The sequence below is a fragment of the Anolis sagrei genome, chromosome X, assembly GCF_037176765.1.
Source record: "Anolis sagrei isolate rAnoSag1 chromosome X, rAnoSag1.mat, whole genome shotgun sequence".
NCBI lineage: Eukaryota > Metazoa > Chordata > Lepidosauria > Squamata > Dactyloidae > Anolis > Anolis sagrei.
Window position 1 is genome coordinate 32656296 of NC_090034.1, and position 22002 is coordinate 32678297.

The 22002-nt window shown below is 43.1% G+C and overlaps 2 protein-coding genes across 6 annotated transcripts in view; both read left to right on the plus strand.

Annotated features, from left to right (window-relative positions):
• The window catches only part of CAMKK2 (calcium/calmodulin dependent protein kinase kinase 2), a 63098-nt gene extending 52652 nt beyond the window's left edge, over positions 1–10446 (plus strand). For 2 of the 5 annotated variants that reach the window (XM_067473127.1, XM_067473128.1), the window contains 4 exons: positions 580–708; positions 1298–1398; positions 3973–4014; positions 6197–10446. In XM_067473127.1, coding sequence (XP_067329228.1) covers positions 580–708; positions 1298–1398; positions 3973–4014; positions 6197–6275 — 351 coding nt within the window. In that variant the 3' untranslated portion in view covers positions 6276–10446. The remainder of the gene's footprint in view (positions 1–579; positions 709–1297; positions 1399–3972; positions 4015–6196) is intronic. The other 3 variants (XM_067473129.1, XM_060785956.2, XM_067473130.1) reach the window with 3 other exon arrangements.
• Positions 10447–12506: 2060 nt separating this feature from the next.
• LOC132781527 (vacuolar protein sorting-associated protein 29-like) lies at positions 12507–18884 on the plus strand. Its single transcript, XM_067460724.1, has 4 exons — positions 12507–12592; positions 16729–16960; positions 17803–18038; positions 18317–18884. The coding sequence occupies exons 1-4, from the start codon at positions 12507–12509 to the stop codon at positions 18441–18443; spliced, it is 681 nt and encodes a 226-aa protein (XP_067316825.1). The 3' UTR covers positions 18444–18884.
• Positions 18885–22002: the final 3118 nt, after the last annotated feature.

Here is a 22002-nt window from a genome sequence, read left to right on the forward strand (position 1 = left end):
TCAGCCCCTATGTGTGTTGCTGTGTTCTTTCAAGAGAAGACTGATCCCACAGCAACACAGTTGGAGAAAAGAGCCACTACAATTTGTTCAGAATACAAGCGTCTAGCACTACTGCTTGTCTATATAGGGCTTTAGCTACAATATCTTAGATCACCCTGGTGCGTGGTTTCTGCCCTTTTCCACATACCAGAGCCCACCTTCTCCCACCTCAGGGCAATTGGCTGTTATGGCTGGTTCATGTGTCCTTGGAGCATCCTGTCCTCCCTTTTGGCCATAGGCCATGTACTTTCTGTCAGTATCAGGGTGGGGCTGATAGTTGCTTGGCATGAGTGATCATGACACAGGCTTACCATGGGCACCCTATCAGGACCCTGCTCAAATGTGCTATTTAAAAAGTCAGGTTGGTTTTGGGTTGTTGTAGGTTTTTTGGGCTATATGGCCATGTTCTAGAGGCATTCTCTCCTGACGTTTTGCCTGCATCTATGACAAGCATTCTCAGAAGTTGTGAGGTCTGCTTTGTTAGCTGTGATCTGTCTGCGATGCTGAGAAGGCCATGGAACTCTTTCTCTTGCCCCTAAGGTGCACCCCTGGGTTACCAAAAATGGAGCAGAACCCCTGCCCACCGAAGATGAGAACTGCACACTGGTGGAAGTGACAGAGGAAGAGGTGGAGAATTCGGTCAAGCACATCCCAAGCTTGGCCACGGTGGTGAGTAGGACCCAGAAATTTGCCCGTTTGGCACCGCCGGATGCCATATTGAGGAACAGAAATAATTGGGGTTAATGAAGATGGAGCAGAATCAAAGGCAGGGGGAAAAGATAATAATAATTATAACAACAAAAAGAATAATAATAATAATTTATTTATTTATTTCGTGTCAAAAGCCTTTCTCATAGCCTTCCTCAATATAGTCCATCAGGTTAAGAATGTAAGCTGTACAGTTTTTCCCTAGTCTGAAGCCTAATAATAATAATAATAATAATAATAATAATAATAATAATAATGTATTACCCATATCTCTTTTCGGCTCGAAGTAGGGCACATCATAGTCAAAAACATCTAAAAGCACATATAAAACATAGTTACAATACAACCATGAAAGCATATATTAAAAACATACATTTAAATACATGAGATAAAAGTTTCAGTGCTTCTGATAAAGGAAGCTTATAGAAATGCACTAAAGGATCTAGAGAGGCACTTCCACAAGGAAGTTATGTTTTCATGTAGATAATGATAGAGGATTTGAGCATTAAAAAGAGTAATAATGGTCCTCATCGGTCTTCCTCTCTTTCAGATCCTGGTCAAATCAATGATCAGGAAAAGATCTTTTGGGAATCCGTTTGAAGGGAGCAGAAGAGAAGAGAGATCTCTGTCCGCGCCAGGCAATCTGTTGATGTAAGTGGTCCCTGGGGCTAGGAATTTTCAAGTTATTTTTGTGAAGGATTTGGGTCTGGGATGCAAGGGAGTTTCTTGGAAAACTAATCGGGGTCCTTCGATAAAACAAGTCACGCGGAACATATGCAGCCACAGGAGAATCTCCTTGGGTGAAACTTTGGAAGCTCCTGTCAATCAAGACTTGCATGAATCGAGACTGCTTTCTCACAAAATAAAATACAATGTGCATTTCAATCTGTACATCCCGACACAAACGGAGCCGTTTAGGAGTCAAGCTCTGTAAAGGTCTGTTTATAAATCCATGCTGATTTCATAGCTGGGAAAAACAAAATGGAAAAAATGAAGCTTCAATTGAGCAAACATTTCCAGGGAGGTAGCCGAGTTAGTCTTGGCAGCGAAAGCAAGAGAAGTTGCTGTAGTGTCTTAAAGGCTAACATGTTTTTTCTGGCATAAGTTTTCCTAGGACGGCAGCCCACTTGGTTGGATTCCTGCAAGGAATGGGCTGTGCTCCAGGAAACCGTATGCCACTCAGAACGTGGTTATTTCTTTCATGCTGAAACACTATATAATCCAAACTGAGAAGAAATAATGTAAGCCACAATAACGTCTGTCTCTGTTCTTGCGCCATCACCTGTGCTGCTCCCCCAAAATATCTCAAATTGGGATGCTCAGATTGAGAGATTGGTCTGCTGTATATACTCATGTTTAAGTCTAGACATTTTTTGTCAAAAAATAAACCCAAAAAACTTGGGTTGTCAAAGGCTTTCATGGCCAGAATCACTTGGTTGCTGTTAATTTTCCAGTCTGTATGGCCATGCTCCAGAAGCATTCTCTCCTGACATTTTACCCACATCTATGGCAGGCATTCTCAGAGGTTGTGAGGTCTGTTGCAAACTAGGCAAATGGGGTTTATCTACCCGTGGAATGATGTCCAAGGCTGGAGAAAGAACTCTTGTCTGTTGGGGGTAATTGTGAATGTTGCCATTGGCCAGCTTGATTAGCACTGAATGGCCTTGCAGTGTCAAAGCCTGGCTGCTTTCTGCCTGGGGGAATCCTTTGTTGGGAGGTCTTAGCTGGCACTGATTGTATCCTGTCTGGATTTCCCCTGTTGTTGCTCTTTATTTACTGTCCTGATTTTAAAGGTTTTTTTAAAAAAATACTGGGAGCCAGATTTTGTTCATTTCCATGGTTTCCTCTTTTTTGTTGAAATTGTCCACATGCTTGTGGGTTTCAGTGGCTTCTCTGTGTAGTCTGACATGGTGGTTGTGAGAGTGGTCCAGCATTTCTGTGTTCTCAAATAATATGCTGTGTCCAGGTTGGTTCATCAAGTGCTCTGCTATGGATGACTTCTTGGGTTGAATTATCGTACACTACGTAGTCTGCCATATACCATGCAGCTGTGGACAAGTTTACATAGGGACCCCCAAACACAGCAGCAATGCCCAGATACGAATGAAGGAACATGAAAGGCACTGCAGACTAATTCAGCCAGAGGTCAACTATAGCAAAGCACCTGATGAACCAACCTGGACACAGTGTATTATTGGAGAATAATAATAATAATAATAATAATAATAATAATAATACCTTTATTTGTATTCCAGTCTATCTCCCCAGGGGGACTCAGGGCAGATTCCAACATACAAAAAGGCACAGAACACAGAAATGCTGGACCATCCTAACAACCACCATGTCAGACTACACAGAGAAGCCATTGAAATCCACAAGCACGTGGAGAATTCCAACAGAAAGGAGGAAACCATAAAAATAAACAAAATCTAGCTCCCAGTATTAAAAAAAACTCTAAAATCAGGACAGTAAATAAAGAGCAACACTCAGAAAACAGGGGAATTCCAGACAGGAAACAATCAGGGCCAGTGAACACCTCCCAACAAAGGATTCCCCCACGCAGGGAGTATCCAGGCTTTGAAGCTACAAGGCCATTCAGTGCTAATCAAGGTAGCCAACTGCAACATTCATACTTGCCTCAAACAGATAAGCATTCATTCTCACACCCTGGACATTCCACAGGTCTATAAACCCCTCAGAAGAGAATGCTTCTGGAACATGGCTATACAGCCCGGAAAACTCACAGCAACCCAACTTGGGTTGACTTCCTCATGAATCACTGTTATCAAAATCTATAATTTAGACCACCAAACCAACCCTTGACTTGTTCATGAGGTTGACTTATACGTGAGTCTATATGCCAAATTAAGAAAATTGATGCTCTCGTCATAATAAATCAGGGTTGGGAGGGATAACAAAGGAAAAGGGGCTGGTGAAGAAGCGCAGCAATGTTTCCAAGATTTCTGTTTGCAACCTGAGTGGTAGAAAACTCTTTGATGAAGAGGTTTAAAGACTTTTGCATAGAGGAGTAGTTTCCGAACCTTGGGACTTGTGTGGTGTACAAAGGAGTCTTGCTTCATGTTTGCCATTGGGTTTCTTGGAACTGTAACCCAGTGTCATAGCTACCAATCTTCTTGATGCTGGGCGACGTTGCCCTGTTTCTTTTTCTCTCTCTGTTCTCACATCCGCTTCCTCCCTCTTCCCCTCCACCCACCCTGACTCCAGAAAACACAAAGCAGGACATGTGAAATATCACATCAGTCAAAGGTAAAGCTTGTGATGGCCGAGCCATGCCTTGTCTGGCCTGTCTGTTTGTCCTGGGACAAAGGAAGGGGTGACTTGGGCATGCCGCAAGGGAAGGGAGAGCATGAGGCCAATGTCTGCCGCCGGCGGGGCATGTCGTGCTGAGCCCGCCCTGACATGTGTGGCATGATGGCTTTCCGTGCGTTTTCTTTCCAGCCGCAAGGCAGAGCTGGTTTGGCAGCTGGAGAGATGGATGTGCACGTCGCTATGGCCCCAGAATTTGTGGGTTTCTTTTGATTGCCTCGGTCTGGCTGCAAAACTGTGCAACAGTCCAACCTGTTTGAATTCATGGCACACAGACACTGCTCTGAAACGTCAGGACTCTGGAGCTTGTGCAGAGTTCACGGGGAATATCACGAAATGGGACATAGCTTCTAAAGATAGATGTTGGCACGTAAAGATTGAGTGTGCAGCTTGGGAGACACTGGGCTCCCAAATACTAATGGCCTCGAGTAGCCCCAGCTGAGGGATTATGGGTGTTGCTGTTCAAACACATTCAAAGATGAGCTACAGAACAACCAATTAATTGATTGACTGGTTTTCCTCCTTCCTCCAACACGAGTGCCAGGATAGTTAGTTGGCAATCCAGCGAAAGCACAAGGATTCTGATATCATCGTTACTCACTTTTTTTGTGTCAGGAGTGACAGGTGAAACTGCAAGTTGCTTCTGGTATGAGAGAATTGGCCGTCTGCAAGGATGTTGGCCAGGGGATGCCCAGATGTTTTACCATCCTTGTGGGAGGTCTCTCTCATGTTCCTACATGGGGAGCTAGAGCTGACAGAGGGAGCTCAACCCGCTCTCCCCGGATTTGAACCACTGACCTGCCAACACAAGGGTTTCACCCATTGCGCCACTGAGGGCTCATGTTACTCACATGAGCTTCTATTTGTATCCTTCACCAGGTCTCTTCAACCTGCGGCCCTCCAGGTGTTTGTGCCTCCAATTCTCAGAAGCCCTAGGTAGTTTGTTCAAGGGTCAGGAATTCTGGGAACCAAAGTCCAAAACACCTAGAGGGCTACAGGTTGAAGAGGACTGTACTATTTCAAAACACTCTTCCATATAGACCAGTGTTTCTCAACCTAGGGGTTGGGACTCCTGGGGGTGGGGTCACAAGTGGGTTTCCGAGGGGTCGCCAAAGACCATCAGAAAACATATATTTCTGGTGGTCTTTGAAACCCCTTTGGCAGAGAAGATCTCTCCGCCTGTCCTTCTCTTCCTTTTTCGAAACAGACTGAATCCTCCCAGCAAAAGCCCTCCTCCTGCTGTGATTGGCTGGCCTCTCGGCCAAGGGGAGGGCTGTTTCTGAGACTCCAAGCTGGGAGGGGAGAGCAGGCATACTCTCCCCTAAATGACTGCCAATTCCTCCCTAATCCCTCCAGTATTTTCTATTGGTCATGGGCGTTCTGTGTGGGAAGTTTGGCCCAATTCTATCGTTGGTGGGGTTCAAGGGGCTCTTTGATTGTAGGTGAACTATACATCCTTGTACCTACAACTCCAAATTGTCCAGACTAATTCCCCTCGAAACCCACCAGTATTCTAATGTGGACATATAGGGTATGCATGCCAAGTTTGCTCCAGATCTATCATTGTTTGAGTCCACAGTGCTCTCTGGATATAGTTGAACTATAACTCCAAAACCAAGGTCAGTATTTTCTGTTGGTCATGGGAGTTCTGTGTGCCAAGTTTGGTTCAATTCCATCATTGGTGGAGTTCAGAATAGATGAACTATAAATCCCAGCAACCACAACTCCCAAATTACAAAATCAACCCCCCTCCAACCCCACCAGTATTCAAATTTGGGCGTATTGGATATTCGTGCCAAATTTGGTCCAGGGAATACATCCTGCATATAAGATATTTACATTACAATTCACAACAGAAGGAAAATTACAGTTATGAAGTAGCAAAGAAAATAATGTTATGGGCTGGGGGTCACTACAACATGAGAAACTTTATTAAGGGGTTGCTGCATTAGGAAGGTTGAAAACCACTGATATAGATGGTCCTCTTCTTTATTCAACTTCACACCACTCTTCCATAGGGATGGTCCTCTTCGTTTTCCGACTCCTCCATATCCTCTTCCTTGGCCAGAGAGCAAAACCCCTTGGTTTCCTTTTTAAACAAGTCTTTCATTTCTTTCCACAGCAGGAAGCAAAGCAGCGAAGACAACCTGAAGTGCATCAGCGACTTGCCAAATGTGGGCGAGGAGGAACTGCTTTCGTGAAGCTTGCCATTTCTGGTGGCGGCACAGCTGCTAGTCCCCTCCCGCATCAACTCTTTTATAAAGAACGGGTCTGGGGAGTAAGAGCACTGCGGTGCCGCAAGAAAGACCTCCAGCCTTTGGGGGATGCTGGGATTTCTTACAAGAGTGGAGCGTTGCGCTCGGCTTGCTGCAGTATGCTGTACAAACCAGACTCCGCAGAATCCATCCCTGGTAATGGTTGCCAGATGGCGTCCAACACTGAAAGGTGGGAGACGCAAGCGGGCCTGCTCTCGGACTCTGTCTGGAGGGAGTGTCACACAGCTGTTGCCGCTCAGGAGCTACTAAGAATGTCTGGTGCAGCTTTGGCTGGCAAAAAAAGGGGAGGGGGTAGACCTTTGGCAAAGGCAATGGCTTGTATTTGCAGAGCTCCTTCAAAATGCCACTTTTTGGCCTGCTTGCAACTTGCCAGATTGCCCCGCATCTTTCCTCGCTTTGGTGTTTGTTATGCCCCGTTCTTTGTATGGATGTTTTTTTCTTATTCCTGCATGGAAATACAGCAGACAAATGTGCCACATCAGGGGCTTTTTTTTTGGTTTTTGGCCAACAGATATGTTGCTGCCATGTTAAAAAACAGTCGGGGACTTGTGTTTCCTAGAGAGCTGTCCATAGTCGCAAGAACAGTGGCAGGGTTGCCTTTAAGATTTCACACTCTCCAGAAGTGTGAGACAAAAGGTGATTTCCTCTCTGTGTCGCGCAAAGGGCTCAAACGTTGATGGTCACTTGGAGAGCTGTGCTTTTGGAGGGACCCCCTTCAAGCACAAATTGAAAATGGGAGGCAACAAAAGAGATCCTGTCCCACTCTTGAAGCGCTAGCTAGAACTTAGTTTGATGTTTTACTCAATTTCTCTGTTGGCCTGTACAAAATTCAGGGTTATTGGTTTTTTTGTTCATCCAACACTTCCTGTTACATTTTCTAGTTTAATACATCCTGTGTGCTCTCCAAGGGACGTTGTTGAAATCATCCATAGGTTTTTCCAGCTCACAACGTCCCCGTTTGCTTTGAAGCAGAAATTGCTCTTTCCCATTCTGCTCCTCTTTATCCAAAATGATTTTTCTTTTTACCTCTCCGAAGGGGACCGACTTTAGCTATCCCTTCCCATGCAAAGCCAAATGAAACAAAACCTCCCCACTCATTTAGAATGTGGTGGCCAAACCAGGTTAATTTTCCATGGGTCAGGATGCCTTTTTAGTTCAGTCCCATGTTCCCATGTTTGAAAGCAGTATGATTGTGATGCCAGAGGATTTCTGAACCTGGAGCTTGCCTCCAGGGAATCCTATTCAAACCCAAAGGTCTTTTCGCCAATCCTGCCAGGGATCAATTTGCTGAGCCAAACAAGACTCGGCTTGGAACCATGCAAGGCTGTTCTTGTATTTCTTGAGGTTTCTGCGCTCATTTTTTAAAGTAATGCTTTACAAGGTGAAACGGGATTAGATGAACAAAGGAAAGGGATCTCCAAGGGATCAGCTGCATCAAGGTTGGAGAAAGTATGTCTTGTTTGAATCCTTGCCTCCAAGACCCAAGAGAAGCTGCCTTCTTTGAAAAATACCTTTGCGACGGGGCAGAGGTATGCAAGACCCCGTGGGTGAAGGGCAACGCAGATGCCTCACCCATAATATTTGCTTGGGACAGTGGTGGTCCGCCAACAAACTCCCGCCAAAGAACATGCAAGAAAGCCCTTTGTGTGCATCAATGCTCAGTGATTTGTGTAATCACCTTTTGGGCCTTTCTTAAGTAATGATGTGCATAGCAAAACCACTTTCTTCAATATTGCTTTAAGTAGTCAGTGTAGATGGGGCAAAATCAAATGGCCTGGATCTAGAGGCAGACATCCAAGATGCCCCTGGAATGTATGCCCTCTTCAAGGGACACTGTTGTGCCACCAACTTTTCCCATTCTCTCCTGCCTGGTCTTGTTTTGTACTCAGGTGCCAACTGTTATTCCATTGAGTGCGTTTAGTTGTTTTTCCAAGTTGGCAATGGCTTTGGCCCTTTTACTCTGACCCCAAAGGGAATGCATTTAGCTCAGGCATGGGCAAACCCAGGCCTGGGGGGCGGATACGACCCCTTGGGCTCTTTTCTCAGACCGTCCTCTCTCTCATCCTAGCCTTCCTCCTTCTCTCTTTTCTTCCTTCCCTCTGTCTTTCTCCCTCTTTTCTCCCTCCTTCCCTCTTTCCCCCTCCCTCCCTCCCTCCCTCCCTTCCTCTTTCCATCCTTTCCTTCCTCCCTCCCTCCTTCCCTCTCTCCATTTCTCCTTCCTTCTTTCACTTTTTGTCTTTCATTCCTTCTCTCGTTCCTCCCTCCCTCCTCCCCCCCTCCCTCCATTCCCTTCCACCCTTCCTTTCTTCCATCTTTCTCTTCCTCCCTTCCTCCCTTCTCTTTTTCCTTCCTCCTTTTCTCCTGGGGGATGTTTAGCTGATGGAAGAGAGGGAACACGAGAACCATGTTTCAAGATTTCAAAGGGTGTCCCATTGAGGAGGAGGAGGGGGAAAACTGACTTTTTGCTGCTCTAGAGACCAGGGCACAAGGGAGCAATGGGTTCAAATGGCAGGGAAACAGATTCAACTGAAAAAATTAGGAAGAACTTCCTGGGAGAAAGAGCTGTTGGAGAATGGCATAGGCTGCCTGGGAGTGTGGTGGAATCTCCTCTGCAGGCTTTTCTGAACAGGCTGTCTATTGGGAGTGCTTTGTGCCTTCTGGCATGGCAGGGGGTTGGACTAGATGGCCCTTGGGGGTCTCTTCCAGCTCTTGGATTCTAGGACTCTATATCAGGAGTTAGCAATACGGGGTCTGATGGATACACCTTTCCTCTCCCGTCCTCCATCCCATCCTGACCAAGGCCAACCCTTTTGGGATTCAAATGTTTCCCTTCATTCCTTCATTTTCTGCCTCCGAAAGAGAAGAGGAAGGGGAGGAAAGGGTTTGCCCATGCTTGATTTAGCGTATAGAGTGGGCACAAAAGGGCCACATTTGAATCCACTTGTCTTTAAAATAGTTCAAGACTGGGCATCAGGGTTGGCGCGTCCCAAAGCCTGAATCCTTGCCATGTTTGGCTTCTCTGCCATATACTTGGACCAGAAGTGAATCAGGGACAATGGGGCTTGTTAATTAAGCCCAAACGCCAAGATGGCGGGTCACCGTTTGTGGGCTTTTGCTGTGCCCTATGATGCCGCAGTCTTACAATTCTTTGGTCAGGTTCAATCAGGCTTGCAGATGGACAGCTCTTGAAGCAATTGAATCAGAACGAAATATCCAAATATTTGATCCCCTCCTTTTTTAAGAGCTGCTTGATTGAAAGACAAAAGAAGGAGTGGAGGAAGAGAAGAGGGTTATGGTGACACCCTTCACTTTGCCAGTCCAGTGGGGTGAAGGAAGGTTATTCAGTATGAGAAATGGTCATCTAATCTCCAATACATCTATTCTCTGTTTTAACCATTCAAATCCTTTTAAGGAAAGAGAATCTACTACTTTAATGTTTTCTCTAGTCAGGGAATTCTTCCCCGAAACTCTTCTGAGTAATTTGGATCTGTTTGTTTGAGTTTTGAGCAGCTTTAGTTATTTAAAGGTGGCGCTTGTCCCTCCTTTTCCAGGTCTTCTGAGTCTTGGCTGACCTGGCATCATCATTGCATTTGGAACAGGATCTGGACCCGGTTATGAATCTGTCTCATCCAGAAATCCCTTCCTATTTCCATGCCAGGTCTAAAACTGCCTACAGATGCAACCGGTTCAAAGATGTGGGCGCTGGTGCCGAGACGAAAGTGATGTAAAGAGTTGTGAGTTGTCTCTTGGACAGCGATGTGTGCTTTGTCCTTTCTATAAACATAAGCAGGAATGACGCCCAAAATGTTCCTTTTCTTCGAGGCCTCACTCATGCGGCTGCAACCCAAATCCTCTGGCGTCTTTTCCCCCTGCGCCGTCCTCTGCCCTGCGCTCTGTAATATCGCTCCTTTATATCTTCTCCCAACGAATGCCTGAGGCTTTGTATTTCCGCACTACTTCCTCTCTACTATGCATTTTACTTGGATCAGGTGTCAAACGTATGATGTATTTAACACTTAAAATTCCCTTCCAACAAGGTGCCTCTCCAAGGAGGTTTCTGTGTTCCAGCTGAAATAAAGCAAGAGGTAACAATCAAGCTCTCTGTGGTTGTATTTATTGGTTTGAGAGAAAAAGGCTTCATTTGTAGACCTTTCTCTTGGCACTGCTTATTTTCTATGTGCAGAGAGGGCTTAAAATACATATTTGGTTTTTTAAGGATCATCCAAAGGTTAACTGAAAGGAAAATAATTAAAAAGAAACAGCTCAAATATTATGATTGTAAAACAATATAATATATAATTAGTATTTAATAATCATATTTAATAATTGTACAATTATACAGTTTTTCATAGTAATATTAATATTTAATAATATATGATAATATAGTATATAATTATGTATAATTATTTATAATATTATAAATTATATTTATAATTTATAAATTTAATAATTATATTTATATGTAATAATATAATAATATATAATTATATTGTAATAATTATATAATTATTATTTATAATTATATAATTATAAATATTTATAATATTATAAATTATATTATTTATAATGCTATAGTTATAATTTAATAATTATATGTATATTTAATAATAATATAATAATCATAATAATAATAATTATTATTATGTAATAATATTACTCCACTTTATCTCTCTTGAAGGAGACTCAAAGTGGCTTGACATAAAAGCATCAGCCTAAAATTTAAAATATACAAATATGCAAACATTGAAAATGGAATTAAATATAAACAATATTTAAAAATTCACAGTTTTGAATTAAAGTGAAACAATATCAAATAACAGTACGAAATCTGAACGGAGAGTGAATCCACACTGTTAAATGAATGTGGTTTGACCCCTTGTGAACTGCTCTATGTTAAAGAATTGCGGGACTGGTAGTTTAAAAAATTCCTTTGGCCTTCTCTGCTGGTGCCTCACCAAACTACAAATCTCAAGATTCGATGGCATAGAGCCATGGCAGTTCAAGTGGGACCAAACTGCATTAATTTGAAAGTGTAGATGCACCCTGGGTCTCATACTGTCCTATATTATCCCTGTCCTTGGTGAAAACAATGCTTTTGTTGCTCTTCTTTCTATCACCTGGACATGAGAACCAGCTGAAACTAAATACTGAGAATTAGGGGACAGGCTTGATCTTTCCAATGGCCACTAGGTGGCACTGTTCTTACACCCCCCCCCCCCCAAATTGGCTTCACACAGAAGGCTGCTTTGAATTCCAAGTTCAATGTGTTTTTAATGGCATTTTAAAAATAGAATATTCAGCAGCAGAAACTGAAAAAAACCTGGAAAGAGAAGAGATGTTTCCCTACTTTCCTAGCAGACATGGTTCAGCACTTGGAAACATTTCTGTGCTTCTCCAGCCCAATTTCACTCTTCTCCCCATGCTGATGCTGCTAAAAAGCTTCCAACTCATCAGAGGATGAGGATTTTTGCCATCTGGAGCTCCAATTAGCATCTTAACCTATAGTACCATTGACGTAGTAAACAAGACTCCCACCTGATGTTGTTTTTGACTGCAATTCCCATCATCCACTAGGGGTTGCTGGAACTGGCAGTCCATTGGAAATTTGGGTTGGTTTGATTCTGAAACAAGAAGGGCTGGAGTTCTGGGTTCAAGCTTCTGGAAACCCTCAGCCTGTTAGGATCTGTATGGGACGGAAAGCACTTAGCATATGCTCAGAGGCACATTGTTACATTACACATTATACATAGCGGCCCCATGGGCATCTAAATGTCAAACACCCCTCACTGTTGGTAATTTTTCCTGTGGCTCATGGGAATTGCAGTGGGAATGGCCAGGCTATAAAGCCAACTTCTCCATGGCAGGGCCTTCTAAATGTTGGCTACACCTCTCCCTATAGACATATTGACTAGGGGATTCTGGGCATTGTGCTCCACAAAAGCTCTGCTGTCATTTTGATGTTGGACAACAAGGGGCCCTCCAGATGCAGGGACTGCACAACCTAGTATCCTGACCTCCCACGGCAAGAATGGCATTCAAAGGAAACCCCTAAGAGCTTATCAGGATCGGGACCTTCAAATCATGAAAGCAATTCAGCTGAGAGATAAAAGGGGGAAGATAAGGATCAAAGCAGTGGCGTCACTTTTGGCAGCGCACATGTACAAGGTGTGTTGGAAGGCAACCTCTTTGTCCCTGCTTTGCTCCATTGCTCTGCAGAGAAGAAACCGGAGAATTGCAAAATGGTAAGTGGGACTTTTGGGGGGATTTCCTCCATCTTTTCTGCATGGATCCTTCAATCATGGGCCTTTAAGTTGTTTCCAGCTAAAATTTAGTTTTCATGCCTTAGATTAAATCTGTGTTTTGTCCCAACCCAAGGGAATCCAGTGAGTCACAGTTGGGATCAGTTCTGTTGATGGGCGACTCATATTGAAAGGGATTCCATTGCTTGTGTCCAAACTTCCAGGTACTGCAAGTCCCATCAGCCTTAGCCAGTGGTGCAGTATGCTGGGAGCTGCAGTCCAATAACATCCAAACTTTGATGTAAATGTGATCCCAAACTTTGGTTTAAACCCCACCGGTGGGAGGGCTAGATATATAAAGAAAAATGCATTATTATTATTATTATTATTATTATTATTATGGCATTTCTTTTCATTATTATTACTACTACTAATAATAATAAGTAAAGATTTAAGTACATATATAAAGAAAAGGAATGCATTATTAATAATAATGAAAAGAAATGCAATAATAATAATGCACTAATAATAATAAGTAAAGATTTAAGTACATATATAAAGAAAAGAGCCACTGGTGGTGTAGTGGGTTAAAGCACTGAGCTGCTAAACTTGTTGACCATAAGGTCGCAGGTTCGAATCTGGGGAGTGGCGTAAGCTTCAGCTGTCAGCCCCAGCTTCTGCCAATCTAGCAGTTCGAAAACATGCAAATGTGAGTAGATCAATAGGTACCGTTCCAGCGGGAAGGTAATGGCGCTCCATGCAGTCATGCTGGCCACATGACCTTGGAGGTGTCTACAGACAACGCTGCCTCTTCAGCTTAGAAATGGAGATGAGCACCACACCCCAGAGTCGGACACGACTGGACTTAATGTCAGGGGAAAACCTTTACCTAACCTATAAAGAAAATGAATGCATTCTTATTATTAATGAAGAGAAATTCAATAATAATGCACTAATAATAAGTAAAGATTTAAGTACATATTTAAAGAAAAGGACTGCATTATTATTGTTAATAATAATGAAAAGAAATGCAACATCATTATTATTAATATTACATTTCTATTAATATTATGATTAATATTAATAGTATTAATATTATTGTTAATGAAAAGAAATGCAATAATAATGCATTATTATTGCATTTCTTTTCATTATTATTAACAATAAGTAAATATTTAAGTACATATATAAAGAAAAGGAATGCTTTATTATGATTACTGTTAATAATAATGATGATGCATTATTATTATTGCATTTCTTTTCATCATCATTATTAACAATAATGATAATAATTCATTTTTTTTCTTTATATAAGTACGTAAGTCTTCACTTAAATCTCATGACTCAGTCATACATGATTCAAAAGAAAGCAGGGTACTGAGTATATGGAGCATACATTATTGTTAATAATGTATGCTACATATGCTCAGAGGCACCCTGCTCCTACTTTTGAATCATGTGTGACTGAGTCATGAGATTTAAGTCAATCTTTTATTTCTGGAAGGCCAGGCCTGTTTGTGTAGTTGATAGAAAAGATAAAGCCTTGACAGAACAATGGCCCAGATCAAGGCTAAGCTTTTTTCTCCCTGTAACAAAACAAACCTCCGCTAGCTGTAAGCTTAAGTATTCGGACAGATTGGTATCGGTGTGAAAAGGAGGAAGTAATGTCCTTGTGAAAATTCATGAGAAAATCCTCCAGTCTTATTGAAAATGTGTCTGAAAGGCAGCATATCCTTCAAAGGTCCTGATTTGAATGGACAGTCCTGATTTAATTCTCTGCTCTCCCACTTTTTTGGCAGCCTTTGAAATGTCCCAGTTTCTTTCTCCTCTTTTGTCCTCAGTTTTTTGCTTGCTGAAAATAACAACAACAACAACAACAACAACAATGGTGATTATGATGATTTTCAATGAATCATTTGGGCCACATAGTGGTGCCTCTGTTTGTTGTTCTGTGCGATTTTCTTGCAGCACTGAGGATATGATCAATGGTTTCATCAGTTTCCCTGCACAGTCTGAATTTTGGATCATCAGCTGATTTTTCAATCCTGGCCTTAACTGTATTTGTTCTACTTGTTTACTCTTAAGCTGCAAGAGTGAAACCATTGATCATATCCCCAGCTGCTGCAAGAAAATCACACAGACAGACTACAAACAGAGGCACAATTACGTGGCCCAAATGATTCATTGGAAATTATGTCACATGTACCACCTACCAATAGTAAAGAACTAGTAGGGTCATAAAACTGCAAAGGTACTGGAAAATGAACATGCAAAAATACTGTGGTACTTTTGAATTCAGACTGACAAAGTTTTGGAACACAATACACCAGACATCATGATTGTGAAAAAAAAAATGGAATTATTGATGTTGCCATACCAGGTGACAGTCGAATTCACAAAAAACAACAGGAAAAACTCAGCTGTTATCAGGACCTCAAAAATGAACTGCAAAGGCTCTGGCGTAAACCAGTACAGGTGGTCCCACTGATAAACAGCACACTGGGTGCTGTGCCAAAAGATCTCAGCGGGCATTTGGAAACAATAAACATTGACAAAATCACAATCTGTCAACTGCAAGAGGCCACCTTACTTGGATCTGCACGCATCATTCGAAAATACATCACACAGTCCTAAACGCTTGGGAAGTGTTCGACTCGTGATTTTATGATACGAAATCCAGCACATATTTCTCGTTTGCTGTGACATACTGTGTTTTTATGTCAGTAAAGTAATAATAATAATAATCCACCCTCTAAACAGCATGGGGAATGGGATTGAACCCTGAGGGACCCCACAGACCATCAAGTAGGGAGCCCCCCAGCTCCTCCATCTGGGTCCGCCCCTCCAGGAAGGACTGGAGCCACTGTAGAACAGTGCCTCCAATCCCCATCCCAAGGAGATGGTCCAGAAGGATACCATGGTTGATGGTATTGAAAGCTGCTGAGAGGTCCAAGAGGACTAGCAGGGATATACTCCCCCTGCCTAGCTATCTTTGTAGATCATCCACCAAGGCGATCAATGCCGTATCTGTCCCATGGCCAGGCCTGAAACTAGATTGGGATGGATCCAGATAATCAGTTTCATCCAAGAAACTTTGGAGTTGTGAAGCCACCACCTTCTCTAGAACCTTGCTCAGGAAGGGAAGGTTTGACATTGGCTGGTAGTTACTCAGTTGAGTGGGATACAATGCCAGCTTCTTTAATAAGAGCCTTACTATTCCCTTCCTGAAACTGATTGGATTATGCCTTGGGCCAGGGAAGCATTAACCAGCACCTTCACCCACTCTGCCAGCCACCCCCCCCCCCCAACGGCCGATTTAATGAGCCAGGATGGCAAGGGTCCAGAGAACAAGTGGTTGCTCTTATTCAGGGCCATAGCCAGAAAAAAATTTCGGGGAGGGTTGACAATTTCGGGGGGGGGGGTTGAAAATTTCGGGGGGGGGGTTGAAACCTGCCTCCTAGCTCACGCTGAAGCAAAGAGCAGAGCAGGGGCAGAGCAACCTTCAATAGCCCGCAGCTCCACCCCTGTCAACCACTTCCACCAAGTCTGGCCTCCTTAATGAGAGCATTCAACACACACACACACAACTTGGTTGCTTCACTACATCGGCTATTGCTGCAAGTAATGACAGTGTGAATAAATTGACAATATTTGCTTGAGATAGTGCTTACAGTTCTGGAGGGACTCTTAATTTTTTGCATCTCATAGACTTAGCATGGGGATTGGGTTAACCAGTTAAAATTCATGAGTAAACTAGGTTTTTTTTTAAAAAATCTGAAACATTTCGGGGGGGGGGGGTTGAACCCCTAAAACCACCCCCTCGCTACAGGCCTGCTCTTATTCCTCCCAAGATCTTGTCTACGTCCTCTGACTGAATAAGTTGGAAGGAATCATGACAAACAGATGCCTCAGTTATTTCCACTGAGACTGCATTAACACTGGTGTCTGAGTGACTTTATCTGCAAAGAACACTTTGCCCTCAATTAATCTGGTATTTTCGCCAAGCTCCGAATGACGAGGCTCCTGTTAACAAAGCCTTTGGTTGAGTCACACACTCTCCGCTGCAGTGGAAGGTTGAGTTTTGGAAAAGGGGTGGAATTTGGGACCTGTTTGCAGCAGTATCTTGGTTCACCTTGAAGGGGACTTATTACTTCATCACTTCCCTCCTTTTCCACGCAGTTGGTGCTGGTGTTAGGCGACCTTCACATCCCACATCGATCTGGCAGCCTCCCGGCCAAGTTCCGAAAGCTCTTGGTTCCTGGGAAGATCCAACACATCCTCTGCACTGGGAATCTCTGCACCAAGGAGACTTATGACTACCTGAGGACCCTGGCTGGGGATGTTCATGTGGTCAGAGGGGACTTTGATGAGGTAGGGAGGCGCATGAGGTCCTTCTTCTTGACTGGTGGGAGGCTTGGCATGGAAAGGAAGCCAGGGTTTGCAGATCTTGAAGGTTCTTGCATGGAGTGGGAGCTCTGGTTCTCAAATGAGGGAGGCTTTGCATGGAATGGGAGCCTCGGTTTGCAGATTGGTGTGTGTGGGACAGGAGTTCTGATTTTCAAATGAGGGGTGATTTTTTTTTTAGTATGGTATGGGAACTCTAATTTGCAGACTTGCATGAAATGGGAGTCTTGGGATGCAGACTTGCTTGGAATGGGAGCCTTGGTTAATAAACTGGGGAGATTTTTGTATGGGACAGGAGTCCTGGTTTGCAAATAAGGGAGGGTTTTTTGCATGAACGGGAACCTTGATTTGCTGACTTGCCTGGAATGGAGGTCTTGGTTTGTAGACCAGAAGATTTTTGCATGGAGCAGGAGCTCTGATTTGCAGATTGGGAGGGTTTTTGTTAGAGTTCCCACTACAAGCTTGCAAACTTGTTTGGAGACTGTCGAGGTCCTTGTGTTAGACAGGACCTCTGTTATGCAAATGAGGGAGGTTTTCATATGGAATGGGAACTCTGATTTCAGACTAGGGAGGTTTTGCATGTAATTGGAGCCAGTTTGAAGACTGTGGAGGGTTTTGCATGGTGCAGGAGGTCTGGTTTGCAATTGAGATTTGTTTGATTTTTTATTAATTTTTTTTGGCATGGAATGGGAATTCAGATATGCAGACTTGCATGGAATGGGAGCTTCGGTTTGTAGACCAGGGAGGTTTTGGCATGGGGCAGGAGTTTTGGTTTGCAGACTTTAGAGGCTAACCCTGTTCTTTTCCAGGGGCTGAGTTACCCGCAGCAGAAAATTGTCACTGTTGGGCAGTTTAGAATTGGCTTAATTCACGGCCATCAGGTGATTCCCTGGGGCGATCTAGCTAGCTTGGCCATTCTGAGGAGGCAGCTGGACGTCGACATCCTCATTTCTGGACACACCCACAAGTTTGAGGCATTGGAGCATGAGAAGAAGTTCTACATTAACCCAGGGTCGGCCACTGGTGCCTACACTGCCTTGGAAAGGTGAGAGCAAGCTGCTTTGTGAGGTTTATTTCTTAAAATCTTAACCCTACATTTGGCTATTTTGGGTGCTTGAGTGTGCTTGCTAGTTTTGGTTATTCATATATATATATATATATATATATATCTCATTTTCATTTCAGATACAAAGAAGTGTGCAATTATCGGTCAATTCTCAACCATTCTACCTTATTGATGAGTTGCTATTTCTGTGATTTTTGTACTTGTGATTTTGAAGTGCCGCTTCAACATTTCTAATAGAAATACTCTGTTCTCTCCAGGAATATCATTCCTTCATTTGTTCTGATGGACATCCAGTCTTCTACAGTTGTAACATATGTGTACCAGCTCCTTGGAGATGATGTGAAAGTGGAACGGATTGAATTTAAGAAGATCTCAAATGTCTAAAGCTTTCCATGCAACACCTCTTGCCATTTCTTCCTTCATTTTCTTCACTTGTCGCAGCTTCACTGCAGCCTCATGTCATTTTTAGTAGGGATTTACCTCGCAAAGCTTCACAATCTCCAAGCCTCACAGAGAAGCTTATATAGTAAGTCCCTATCAAAAATGGCAGCAACAGTGGCAAAGCCCACCCCAGAGGGATTGTCCACGTGATCTGAAGTGTCCACATTTCCCTTTGCAATAAACCTAGTTTTGTAATGTGTGTCTCTGGAGGAGAATAATCCTTGATGCTCTCCCCTTGGTGATGGAATTGGAAAAAAAGCATGCTGGATGGACAGACTGGAAACTTCCAAACACCTATTTCTTTATTTTCTTCCTTTATTTCTTTGCATTCTGCCTGTTTCCCAAGAACAGGACTTAAGGAGGTTTATGGTGTATTATAAAATATGTGAAAACATCAGATAAAGATAATAAATATAAAAGTACTTTAAAAATCCTACCAACTGTAAAGCCTTTTTTGTTGTTATTTATTCACTCAGTCGTTTCCAACTCTTTGTGACCTCATGGACCAGCCCATGCCAGAGCTCCCTGTTGGCCGTTGCCACTCCCATGTCTTTCAAGGTCAAACCAGTCACTTCAAGGATACCATCCATCCATCTTGCCCTTGGCTGATCCCTCTTCCTTTTTCCTTCCATTTTCCCCAGCATCATTATCTTCTCCAAGGTCTCCTGTCTTCTCTTTATGTGGCCAAAGGGCCATCTTTGCCTCTAATATTCTTCTCTCCAATGAGCAGTCAGGCATTACTTCCTGGAGTATGGACTGGTTTGATCTTCCTGCGGTCTAAGGCACTTTCAGGATTTTCCTCCAACACCACAGTTCAAAAGCGTCTATCTTCCTTTTCTCAGCATTCCTTATGGTCCAGCTCTCACATCCATAGGTTACTATGGGGAATACCACTTCTTTAACTATGCGGACTTTCGTTGCCAGTGTGATGTCTCTACTCTTAACTATTTTATCGAGATTGGTCATTGCTCTCCTCCCAAGAAGTAAACGCCTGTCTGCAGCATGCATCTGCAGTAATCTTTGCACCTAGAAATACAAAGTATGTCACTACCTCCACATTTTCTCTCTCTATTTGCCAGTTATCAATAAGTCTGGTTGCCATAATCTTGGTTTTTTAATGTTTAACTGTGTAACGAATTAGGAGAGAGGAGGGACGATTTATTATTTATTACTCTTAATGGTGCCACCAATGTGTGATGTGAGGTATTATTGGGAGATATGGCACACTGGACGCAGAATTAATGGAGGTGAGGCAGTCTTCAAACAAAAGTTAACAAGTTTATTGAGCACAAAGCATGTGGTTGCAAGTTGTAACTTTTCTTATGGAACTCAGAATAATGCTTGGTTAGATGAATGTTACACTCTTTCAGGTTATACAGTATCTTCTTGACATAGAGCACTTGCTTCGGACAAAGTATCAATACAGGGATATTTCCCTTATTTGATCCTTTCTAGATCAAATTCTAAATAAGCTATTCTTTAGCCTCTCCTTGGACTAAAGAATTCCGGCTATGTTTCCCCCTTTCGGCTACCCTAGCCAGAGAAACTTTCAATAGCCAGACCCGGCTTTCCAAAGCCTCGAAACTTTGCTTCAGAAGTCACTCAGCCACCTTTTCCTCTCCTTCTCTCTCAACTCCTCACTCTAACTCCTCACTGCTAAACCCTAACTCTGACTGAACTTAAACTGTCGTTTTTCAAACTCTCCCCTCTAAGCTCCTCCCACTTCTCTACAGCATCGTCTCCATGGCAACGCACTCCTCTCAGTTAGGTCGCTCCAGCATTAGTGCAGCCAATCTAAACACAAATACAGTTAAAATCATACAATTTATAATCAACTTCTGTACAAACTGCAACCCAGCTTTTGCACTTTCTTCTTCACCTTGGTTATAAAGCTACTCAGTTCCTTCTCGCTGTCAGCCATCATAAAACCTCTGTCCAGTTATGAAGAGGACTTCACCTTTCAATAGCCAGACCCGGCTTTCCAAAGCCTCGAAACTTTGCTTCAGAAGTCACTCAGCCACCTTTTCCTCTCCTTCTCTCTCAACTCCTCACTCTAACTCCTCACTGCTAAACCCTAACTCTGACTGAACTTAAACTGTCGTTTTTCAAACTCTCCCCTCTAAGCTCCTCCCACTTCTCTACAGCATCGTCTCCAGGTTGCTAATGTTTCTTGCAGCAATTTTAACTGCAGCCTTGTATTTGTTAAGCCCCGCATGTCACATGATGTGTTCTGCATACAAGTTAAATAGGTTGGGTGAGAGTATAGAGCCTTGCCGTACTCCTTTCCCAATCCTGAACCAGTCTGTTGTTCTGTGGTCTGTTCTTACCATTGCCACTTTGCCGTTTATTATACGGATTCTTCAGAAGACAGACAAGGTGGCTTGGTATCTCCATTCCACCAAGAATGTGCCAACATTTATTATGTTCCACACAGCCAAAGGCTTTAGAATAGTCAATAAAACAGAAAGAGATGCTCTTCTGAAACTCCCTGCCTTCCTCCATTATCCAGCAGATATTGGCTATTTGGTCTCTCGTTCCTCTGCTTTTTCTAGAACCAGCTTGTACATCTGGCAACCCTCACTCCATGTTGCTGGAGTCTACCTTGCAGGATCTAGATCATTACCTTACTGTCATGAGAAATAAGTGCCGCTGTAAAAAGTTTGAGTATTCTTTAGCATTTCCCTTTTTTGGTATGTAGTTATAAATTGATTATTTCCAATCTGGTTGTTACAGTTCATTAAAATACAACAACAATAGTAGTAGTAGTAATAATAATAATAATAATACAACTAAGAGAAGAACACATTATTAAAAGCTCATTGTAGTATACTCCTAAGAGTCTGATGGAATAGAGATGCTTTCTAGCGAAGGAAAGCAAGGAGTGAGCCCTCTTGGTCTCTCTAGAAAAGGAGCTCTCTAAAGTCTGGAAGCTGCCACTAAGAAGGCCCTGTCACCCTTGAGAAGGTCACCGAACAGCGAGAAGGGCCTCTCCCAAAGATTGTCTATTGTGGAGTCAAGAAACCTGGAGAGCAGTGACCAGCCTGAGACTCATGAAAGATACTACAAATTTCCATAATTTCTGGTCATGTCAGTTAGATGTTGATGGGGGCCTAGAATACAGCATACGTTTAATTGCACTGTATAGAGAAATCAGATACTGTCGCTGTTGAGAGAAAACAACATCAATCTCAAAGGTCATTGAACTGATTTCCGCAGAACCTAACTGGAACTTCACTTCTGGCTTCCGGTGACTCCATTGCGTTGTTTTTCTGAGGATAAGAGCATGTGGTATGCCCAAGGCCACCCAGTGGGTTTCCATGGCCACCTATATCGTGAGTCGTAGTTCAATGCAATGTAGGCAAATGAGAATGGCTTACTATGTTGCCCCCACTGCCTGCCATCTCTCTTTCTGTCACTCGGTGGCACCTGTTCCCTTTCTCTATCATTTATATTTGCATAAAGGAGACCTCTCCCAAGCCCCAGGAGGGTTTAAAGGGAGCCT